Source organism: Marmota marmota, unplaced genomic scaffold (genome assembly GCF_001458135.2).
Source record: "Marmota marmota marmota unplaced genomic scaffold, marMar, whole genome shotgun sequence".
Classification (NCBI taxonomy): Eukaryota; Metazoa; Chordata; class Mammalia; order Rodentia; family Sciuridae; genus Marmota; species Marmota marmota.
In genome coordinates, this window is record NW_026000082.1 from 13,467,135 (window position 1) to 13,478,472 (window position 11,338).

An 11,338-nucleotide genomic window follows, 5' to 3' on the forward strand; every position below is an offset into this window, starting at 1 on the left:
GTCAGTTACTGATACCTTACAGCACCAAATTTCCAGAGTAATCATTTTTTTTCCAATTATATATATTTCCAACTATAAGAATTAAACACAAGCTTATTTTGAAACTAAATTTTTCAATTAAGAATGGGAAGATAGGCTGGGGTTGTAGCTCAGTGGTAGAGCATTTGCCTAGCATGTGAGAGGCCCTGGGTTCAATCCTCAGTACCACATAAAAACAAATAAAATGAAGGTATTGTGTCCAACTACAACTAAAAAGTAAATATTAAAAAAAAAAAGAATGGGAAGATAAAAGGGTTACTTGTGAAACAGGAAAACATACATTGATAGGAAATTGCTTCTTTTTGGCTGAGGGTGTAACTCTGTCGTACAGTGTATGCTTAGCGTGCTCAAGGTCCTGAGTTCAACCCAGAGCATGGGAATAGGGACAAGAGGGAGGGGGGAAGAATAGAAAAGAAGCAAGAAATTGTTCCTTTTTGTTCCTCCCCAGAAAATTTTTAAAAAATTATGGGGTGCCATGTTCTAAATGCTCTCTTTCTGCTTTTACTCCTGCTGTTCCCTCAGACTAAAATACGTCTTTGGGCACAATTATGTGGCAAATACTTACTTACCTCACCATAGTCAGTTTAAGTACCAGTTATTTCTCTGTGGAATCTTTCTTGAATATGGCCCTACCATGTCTACCAAGCTTCCTATTTGCTTTTAAAAGTTTCATATCTTATATAGTTATTAGTCAATTTCTTCCATACTTTGGTACACTTATTTTAATTTATAATTCTTAAAAACTAGACTGAATACTTATTAGCAGGAAACACATTTTTGCCTTTTTTTTTTTTTTCCTTTCCTAGTGCTGAGAGATTGAACTCAGCACATACTGGATGTGGATGAAAACCATGTATGCTAAGCACATATTCTACCACTAAGCTATATTCCCAGTCTCTGGAATTCTTTTTTCCCTCCTCCTCCTCGTTATTTATTTATTTATTTGTTTGTTTGTTTGTTTATTTATTTATTCTTTATAGCAGTGCTAGGTACTGAACCCAGGATCTGCACTATTTAAGTGTTCCATTGAGCTACATCCCCAACACCTTTTATTTTGAGACAGAGTCTTACTAAATTGCCCAGGCTGGCCACAAACTTGTGATCCTCTTGTTTCAGCCTCCCAAGTAACTGAGAATAAAAGTATGGACCACATCATCTAGCTTGGAGAATTCAATTTGCTTTACCAGAACTTTGACATAACCTGAAGGATGGATGGACAGATGGATGGATAAATGAATGGGAAAAAGATGAATACAATGAATTATGGTATATTTATTCATTCAATCCATTTTTTTCCAGTACTAGGGACTGAACAAAGGGACACTTTATTACTGAGCTATCCCCAGCCCTTTCATCTTTCATGGTTGGGACAGAGTCTTGTTACATTCCAAGGCTGGCTTTGAACCTGAAATCCTCCTGCCTCAGTCTCCTGAGTCAGTGGGATTAGTGGCATGTACCACTGGGCCCAGCTCAAACAATATTTTTTTAAGAAATACTTAGTAGGTGCCAGATAGTATTTTAGGTATTGGTAATAAATATAGCAATGAATAAGCCAGACTAAAATTCCTATACTCATGGGGCTTGCACTCCAGGGGCATATAGTAAAACAAATAAGTAAAAATATATTATATATTATAGTGCTATTGAGAAATAATGATGAGGAGGGAAACAGTAAATATTAGATGTGGGAGAGAGAAATGTATGAGAGGGTTAAAATACAGATAAGTTGACCATGAAAGGCCTTATTGAGAATGTGACATTTTTAAAAAGATTTGAAGGCGAGGAAGTGATTTATGTGACTAAAGATAAACTGAGAGAATAGCATGTACAAAGGTCTAGGGTAGAAGTATAGCTGTACTCAAGTAAGAAACCAGTGTTTTCGGGCAGGGTGGTGCACGTCTATAATCCCTGTGGCTTGGGAGGCAGGAGGATCACAAGTTTAAAGCCGGCCTCAGCAAGCTTAGCAAGGCCTTGTCTCAAAAAATAAAAAGAACTGGGGATGTGGCTAAGTAGTTAAGCATCCCTGAGTTTAATTCTGGGTACAACCTCCACCCCGGAAGGAAGGAAGGAAGGAAGGAAGGAAGGAAGGAAGGAAGGAAGGAAGGAAGGAAGGAAGGAAGGAAGGAAGGAAGGAAGGAAGGAAGGAAGGAAGGAAATCAAGCCAGTGTTGTTTCTGAGACGTAACAGGGTGGGAAGAGGGATGCTCAGATTGTGTAAGACCATATAGGTCATAAACAACTTTGGCTTTTGCACTAAAAAATACTGGAAGCCATTGGTGAGTGTGAGGAGAAAAGTGACATTATCCTGGCTGTTATACTGGAAACAGACTGGGTTGGAGGAACGCAGGCCAACACCAGAAACAAGGAAACCAATGAAGAGGCTACTGCAATAATCTAGACCAAATGAGATAATGGCTTATACTAGGATGATAGTAGTAGAGGTGGTGAGAAACAGTATGAAGTACAATGAGCAGGATTTACTTTGAATTAAGAATTCCACAATGTGGAGTATAAGAGAAAGAAAAGTGTCAAAAAAGACTCCAAAATTTTGTCTTGAGTCATTCAAACAGAATTGCCATATACTGGGAAACAGTGTAAGATCTAAAGCCCAAAGAGGTAGTTTTAAGTCCTAGTCCTGCCACGTCCTAGGTTTATGGATCTGACAAACCATTTATCTTTTTGGTACCTATGAATCCTTTTGTAAAATGGAAATAATACTACTTGTTATATCAAATGAAACAAATATTAGCAAAAATGCTTTGTAAGTCATAAAAGGCTATTTCTATTACTTCAGAAACTGTAGAAAGACTTTTCTGTTTCATCAATCTTTCCCCTTATCCTTCCCTTAAAAATACAGAAACTCAGGCTGGGGTTGTAAGTAGAGCGCTTCTCTAGCATGTGTGAGGCACTGGGTTCAATCTTTAGTACCACATAAAATTAAACAAATAAAACAAAGGTTCTATGTTCATCTACAACTAAAAAAATATTTTAAAATACATAAACTCTTTCACAAATTAAGCCAAGAAATCAGAAATTTAAAGCTCTATTATACAGTCCTTTTTTTTAGGCAGGCTTTTAATAAGTAAAACTATAAAACACCAGTATAGAGAGCAGACAAAACCCAGAGCTGTCCTACAAGTGCCACAAGGGGGGAAGTGGGCTGCATTTACCCCTTGTTAACGTTCTTGTCGTCATCCACCCACTGGATGTGAATGTGCTCCTGGGGATCCTCTGCATCTGCCTTTCCACAGGTGATGGTGAAGTCCTTCATCTCTCGAAGCGCCTGCCTCAAGGAATCCATGTTCTCTGCAGTGATCTGGACCATAACGCCATCTAAGAATCAGCACCAAGATAATACAGATGGAAACAATGCAAAGCTATGGAGGGCAGATGTGATGCAGTACCTGGCATTAGCAAATCCCTCAGATGTTAAATGTGAAACTTCACTCTGTTCTTCAAAGCTAACAGATACAAAGGTTTTGTTTTGGGGGCTGAATTTCTTATTCATTAAACGAGTTGTGAGGGCAAATGCCAAGAAGGATCCTGCTTAAAATACTTGCCTGTTGATTTCACTTCAGATACAATTAAGGGTTTCTCCTGAGGGCTGCTCAAAGGGAAAACATACATGGTCACATTGCTCTTCTGGACTCACAGAACATTTTGTTTCTGTTTCCTCTCTTTAATTCCTTATGCTCAGATCATATGTATTTATTTATTTGTACCTCCATGTGTCTCACCTAACTGTGATTGCCTGGCACAGATTGAATACCCAGTAAACGTTTGTTAAGTAAATCACTGAATACACTACAGTAGTACACTTGGGAATATATCTACTTACTGACCAGCAATAAGGCAAACCTACCAGAGTTTCATATAGGTTACGTAGTCAACAGATGGTAACTATTTTTCAGCTATCTACCTGAGTCAAAGTTAAACAATGAAATTGAGGGTAAAAGTTGTTATGTGCTGAGCAATTACCCTGCTTCACTGACATACAATCTTGTCAGCTGTGATAATTTCTACAGAGCCTTAATAAAATTTTACAAATAAGCAGCCAATTTCTCTACTGAAACACAGTGAAATGTAAGACCCAAGAAACCAAACCAAGGACATAAACACATGACATATAACTTTGTGTGTGTGGTGGGGGATGGATGGAAATCAAACCCAGGTGTACTTTACCACTGAGCTACATCACAAGGACTTCTTATTTTATTTTTAGACAGGGTTCTGCTAGATTGCCAGAGTCTGGCCTTGAACTTACAATCCTCCTGCCTCCCAAGTGGCTGGATTACAAATGTGTGCCACCATGCCTGGTTAACACATGCCTTTCAAAAACACTGTTTTGCATTTGTAAGAATCTGTTTCAGTTCAATTTATCTTTTAAGCAACACGTAAGTTATATATATATATGGTTCTGAGGATTTTTATGTTATTTTTTTAATCACTTTATAAAAAAACAAACAAAAAACCCCCACAAATTTAACAATAGCCTAGATAGGTATTAATTAGTCACTTTAGACAAAATGAGATTTGGTCTAGACTTCTTAACAACTTTCTTTTCGAGATGGAGTCTCACTATGTTGCCCAAGCTAGTCTTGAGCACCTGGGCTCAAGTGATCTTTCTGCATCAACCTTCAAAATAGCTGAGACTACAGGTATGTGCTCAGCTACTTAACAGTTTCCTAATAGCATGCTCTTGCTTGATAGTCAAGAGTTTTGAATTTTTGTTGTAAAATACTATTATACTCTGAGTTTCACTATTTTATTAAATTTACCAAAAAAAAAAATATCAAAGCCAGTATCTACAAATCCATGTAAGATTATCTAATTAGCACACTGGTATTCAGCCCTCAGAAAGGACTGCTTTCAGAAAGGGCCTTGCTCACTACTATGGAAACTGAAACTTATCCTCACGTGGCCAATGATTTTCCAACACTAGCCGCATCTTCTATTTGATGTGTTTTTCTACAATGCTACCTTTCCATTCCCCATCAAGAAGTGGAGTCTAATTCCTCTCCTTTCTTCCAAAACTAGATGGTCAAAGGGATACTATATGACTTTTTAGACTGGGTCACAAAGAGCAGTGCAACTTCTTCTACCTTGTTGCTGGCTTACTCATGCTTGGAGTCCTGAACCACCACCTAAGAAGCCCAATATCACAAGGATTGACAGGCTGTGCTAAGGAGTACATATGAAAGTACTCCAGTGATGATTCCTAGTCTTTTGTTGTTGTTGTTGATGGACCTTTATTTTATTTATTTGTATATGGTGCTGAGCATCGAACCCAGTGCCTTACACATGCAAGGCAAGAATTCTACCACTAAGCTACAACCCCAGCACTGACTCCTAGTGTTTAAATCATCCCAAGTAGGACCCAGATGTGTGTGTAAACAAACCTTCAGAGAACACTAGCTCACTGACAATAAATAACCCTTACCTTTAGGTCAACCCTACTGAGATCACCAAACAGGGTCAAAGTGTCCCTGAACTGTCCTGTCAAGATTCATCATCTAGAGCAAACAACAAGCATGATAAAATGGCTATTTTAAGCCATTAAGTTTTGGAATAATTTGTAATGCAACAAGACTAACCAGATCAAAATAAACAACCAACAAAGAAAATAAAAAAATGTGTTGATTAGCTTTTCATTTAATTAACTTTTATCAGGATATGGGTCATGTTAATTATAGCAACCCCATAGCAAGCACATCTCTTTCTGTATCCTGAATGATGATCACAGCACTCACACTCTCTTTTTTTTTTTTTGGCGGGGGCGGGGGTTACCAGGGATTGAACTCAGGGGCACTCAACCATTGAGCCACATCCCCAGCCTTATTCTGAATTTTATTTAGAGACAGGAACTCACTGAGTTGCTTAGCACCTCATTTTTGCTGTGGCTGGCTTTGAACTCCTGATCCTCCTGCCTCAGCCTCCAAAACAACTGTGATTTTACAGCTGTGCACCACTGTGTCAGTAATCACAGCATTCTTATAGGTAGGAGGGAGTGAACTTCATCTACATATACAGCTGTGCACCACTGTGTCAGTAATCACAGCATTCTTATAGGTAGGAGGGAGTGAACTTCATCTACATATTTGCATATGTGCATATATCTGAACTCTAACTACATCCCCTTGGATACCTTATCCCAGAGCTAGGAAAGGTCATCTCTTATTTTTTTATGTCCCATGGTATCTGTACCACTTACTCCCTTCTCTGGAGAATTAAGCACTCTCATGAGAGTTTTAATTTGCTGAAGAGTGAGGTGCCACAGAAGAAATAATAGAGGCCAGACATCTAAAGCAGAAATATTAATGCTTCTTGTAATGTTTCTTGCTGTTTAGTTGTATAATTAGGTCTGAACCAAAGCACATGCAGTGAATAATTCATTCTTTACCTTCCACGATACTGGACTTGGCAAGGTATCCTGAAGAGGATTTCAGAGCGCCACTGAACACAAAGAAACTGGCACCAGTCACTAGAATAGCAATAGAAATAGTTTAGTGACAACATACCTCAGATGGAGGGGTTGGGAACAATAATGAAATATTTGGTAATTGGGAATTTCGAACATCATATAAAAAATAAAAAACACTGTATCTATATACCACAGTATATAGTCAGTAATTTCTTTTTTTTAAATATTTTTTTAGTTGTTAACAGACTTTTATTTATTTATATGTGGTGCCAAGAACCAAACTCAGTGCCTCACACATGCCAGGCAAGTGTGTCACCACTAAGCCACAGCCCTAACCCCAAAATTTCTTTAATATGTTTTGTGAAACAATTCTCTGGTGGGCATATAGTAGGTAACTGTCTTCAATGTATTTTTAAACTAGTTGTTCACTAAAGGCATAAAAGGCATTTAGCACAAGTATATTCAAATAATATATCCAAAATAGAGTAGGTGATAAGTCTATAATGTAGCCAATAGTTCTCATGCTTATGACTGCTTTGGGAAAGAAATTTTAAAATAAGATCCTGTTTTGCTCTTCCTCAAATCAAGAATCAAAAGAATATTACTACAAAGAAATCTTAATGGTCAAGTCCAGGGGTTAGCAAATTACAGCCTACATGATCTGTAGTCTAGTTTTATAAACTTTTATTGGAACACAGCCATGTCCTTCATTTGCATATTGTCTAAGGGAGTTTTTAGACACCAGAATCACACCTGAGTAGTTAGTGACAAAGACTGTAGGCCTAAAGTACTAATCATTTTGCCCTGTACATAAAAAGTTTGTGGCCCCTAGTGTAATCCAATAATTTCCAAATTTTTTTTAGATTAAATATATATGGAAGATGAAGATATGGTACAAAATATATTTTCCAAGAAGAGTTACTTAGAAAAAAAAAACATTTAAAAGACAAACTCCAACTACTAGTATTTCTTCATAAAAGAAAAGATATGCAATTATATTTAGCTTTAGGAAAGCTTCACTATACTATCCATCTTAAACTGGACTGGGATAAGCCAACTTCCTACCCATTGGCCTACAGTATCTCTACAGATGGTCATCCAGCTTTTGTCCTACTCTTCTAAAGTGTTTGGGAGCCCACAATAGCACCGGTGATCCATTCTACTTTTGGACAGATTCTCAAGGTAATAGATTGTGATCTCAAATTGAACCCAAATCTGCCTCAAATCTGGTTTTTCACCTGATTCTGGTTATGTAGTTTTGTATAGATAGAGAATAAGCTGAACCTTATTTTCACATAATAAAATCTAAATAGAAGTAGCTATTTTTCCATCTTCTTCCAATGTACTCTTTTCCAGATCAAACACTAATATTTTATTTAAGAAGTCTTCCTTTGAGGGCTGGAGATGTAGCTCAATGGTAGGGTACATGCCTACTATGCATAAGGCTCTGGGTTCAATCTCGTAACACTGCCAAAAGGAAAAAAAAAAAGTCATTTTCTATCTAGACGCAAATTTCTCACAGGTCTTAAATCATCCTCTGAATGCTACCAAGTTTTATCAATATAATTATAATTTCACAAAATATAGTTTTGGGAGATACCCTGAAGAAAAAGTCTGTGGTCAAATAAATGTGGGAAGAAATATACACTGTCTTCCTTTTGAAAAATTAGCTTGTTAAAAGATCTGAAAAAGATCTGTGTTAAGGAAACCTGTTTATGAAGTTGTTTAACACAGGGTTTCTCAGATTTTTATTTATTAAAGAAAGACTTTCATTTATTTATGTGAATATTTTTTTAAACCACAGAAAACACTTTGGATAATACTACCTTGAGCAAAGTTTCTCAAATTTAAATATATAATTTAATCACTCAGGGATCTAGCTAAAACTCTGGTTAGCAGATTTATCTGCTTCATAGGAGATTGTTAGAAATGAGAAATCTAAGTAATGAGACCACATTCTAGGTAGCACTGAAACTAGGAAGATTCCTCCAGAATCCTGTCAACCTATTAATTAATTGCATATATTCATCTAACAAGTTCCAAATAGATCTGAGCACAATCTCACTAAAGGGCCTAGTCTCACCTTCAAATACCAGTGATGGCACAAGCAATATCACGGTGCAGTACTTCTAAAATGTTTCCTTCAATAACAGAGACCTCATTTCCAAGACTCTTTGAGTCTGACTACATGGGAGTCAACATAATTCTAGAGAACATGGACGGACATTCTTGGAAAAGCTCATTAGTTTATGGTCACTCTTCTAGAAAGTGTGTGTAATGGAAATGAGATAGCCAATGTTCCAAGTTCAGAATAACCTTCCATTATTAAAATCTCAACTAGCTCAAACACTTACCTTTCCTGGGCTGATTGTGAATACTGATAGCCTGGGTCTGATAGTTTCCATCATCATTCTGTACACACACAAGGTGAGAGTCTGCCTTTTCATTGAAGCAGGCACCTCCTGCCAGCACATGCTCATTGGACTTGTTCATAGCTTTCATCATCTGCAATTGAAGAAGAGGGTTAATCTTATTCTCCCAAGAATGGATACTTTTTCTCTGACATGGTATAATTCCACATTCTTAAAGACAAAAATAACATCAAATATTACTTATTAAACTGACAAAGGAGCTACCAAATAATGAAAACAAAGTGAAAAAACATAGTTAGCATTAGTAAAAACAAAAACAAACAAAACTCCCCAGTGTACATATAAAAATTCCCTATAGTTTATGTGATTCATAATATAACCTATGAACATAACATTTTGCGATCATTTTTTCTCCTTTTACTGTTACACTGAATTCAAGTAATGAAAATTAGTTTAACTAATTGCAATGGTTTCTCCTAGTCACTGAATTCTTTGAGGATATATACTCTGAAATTCTAAATCCAAAAGAATGTTCCATATTTAAGTGCATCTGCCTTCCTTATCAGTATCAAATGTGTGAGGCTTTCCCCTACAAGTGTATGAAATTCTACAACTTAAAGTTCGAGATCTTCAATGAAATAAGCTATCAATATTTTGTCTTGTTCTTATCAAATGATTTAAGATGCATGCAGTGGTGTATACATGTATCTTTTTTTTTAAGAATACCTTTATTTTATTTATTTTTATGTGGTGCTGAGGATCCAACCCAGGGCTTCGCATGTGCCAGGTGGGCGCTCTACTGCTGAGCCACAACCCCAGCCCCCACATCTGAATCTTAAGCAACTTGGGCAGGTGACACCAGAGGATCAAGTTTGAGGTCAACCTGGTCAACTGAGTAAGACTGTCTAGACGGTTGTGGTGGCACACACCTGTAATGCCAGTAACTGGGGAGGTTGAGACAGGAGAATCATGAATTCAAAGCCATCCTAAGTAAAAGCGAGGCACTAAGCAACTCAGGGAGACCCTGTCTCTAAATAAAATACAAAATAGGGCTTGGGATGTGGCTCAGTAGTTCAATTCCCCTAAGTTCAATACCTAGTACCCGCACACACACCAAAAAAAGAGACTATGATATTTTTTAAAGGTGAGTGTGCTGGGGATATAGCAGTGGTATAGGGCCCCTGGGTTCAGAAAGTGTGTGTAATGGAACAATGGGGGGAAAAAAGAGAAATATTTAAGATAATTCTGCATCTAATTTGGAAAAGGCTAATGGGCCATTTTTGTGTCTAATTAACAAATCTGAACTTACCTTGATGTTAAAACTCTGGCCTCCTGCTAAGTTAATAATATATTTGTTTGTTTTTATTTCTCATTTTTTCCTGCATGTCATCCCATTTAGTGATCTAATTTTTTAATATGGCTTCAATCCTTTGAATGTCTAACCTGAAACCTTCTTTGTTCTACTGCTCTATTTGTCCTATGCTCTAAATTACAATACCATATCGCCCCATTCCTCCCATCCAACTACCAATCTGTATACATTCTCAATGCTTTTATCTATTCTGAATATTACATATAAATGAACCATGCTATATGTGACCATTGTGTTTTAGGTTCTTTCACTTAATATAAGTTTTCCAGACTCATCCACATTATAGTATGTATCAGTAATTACTCATTTTTATGGTTGAAAAATTATTTCATTGTAGGTATAATTATACAATTTGTCTATCCATTCACCCACTGATAGACATTTTTAAATTTTTTTATTTGTTCTTTTTAGTGATATATAATAGTAGAATATATTTTGACATATTGTACATACATGGGATTATAACTTCTTCTTGTGGTTGTACTTGATGTGCAGTTACACTGGTCATGTATTCATATACGTATATAAGAAAGTTATGTCCAATTCATTCTACTGTCTTTCCTATTCTAATTTCACTTCACATGATAGTCTCCAGTTCCATCCATTTACCATCAAATGCCATCATATCTTTCTTCTTTATGGCTGAGTAATATTCCATTTTGTATATATACCACATTTTCTCTATCCATTCATTTGTTGAAGGGTACCTAGGTGGGTTCCATAGCTTACCTATTGTGAATTGAGCTACTATAAATATTGATGTGGCCCTGTTGATGGGCATTTTTAAAGTCATTTCCACTTTGACTATTATTACAATGAACATGTGTATAAATGCATTAGTTTGAGTACCTTATTTTCAATTTCTTTTTCCAGTGCTAGATATTTAATCCAGGACTTCACATAATGCTAGACAAGAGATCTATCACTGAGCTATATCTCCAGCCCTTTGTTTTCAGTTCTTTGGGGTATATACTTGGGAGTAGAACTACATGGACATATGAGAATTCTGTTTAATTTTTTGAAAAGCTGCCAAACTTCACAGTAGACCAATATTTTACATTTCTACCAGCAAAGTATCAGAGTTCCAATTTCTCCACATCCTTACAAACACTTTTTTTTTTTTTTTTTTTTTTTT

The 11,338-nt window shown here is 36.5% G+C and overlaps 1 protein-coding gene across 1 annotated transcript in view; it reads right to left on the reverse strand.

Annotated features, from left to right (window-relative positions):
- Zfyve9 (zinc finger FYVE-type containing 9) overlaps positions 1–11,338 on the reverse strand; it is a 142,122-nt gene that overhangs the window by 8,041 nt on the left and 122,743 nt on the right. Inside the window, exons 14-16 of the mRNA XM_048816307.1 lie at positions 8,814–8,964; positions 6,439–6,519; positions 3,209–3,371 (exon numbers count right to left, since the gene is read on the reverse strand). Coding sequence (XP_048672264.1) covers positions 3,209–3,371; positions 6,439–6,519; positions 8,814–8,964 — 395 coding nt within the window. The remainder of the gene's footprint in view (positions 1–3,208; positions 3,372–6,438; positions 6,520–8,813; positions 8,965–11,338) is intronic.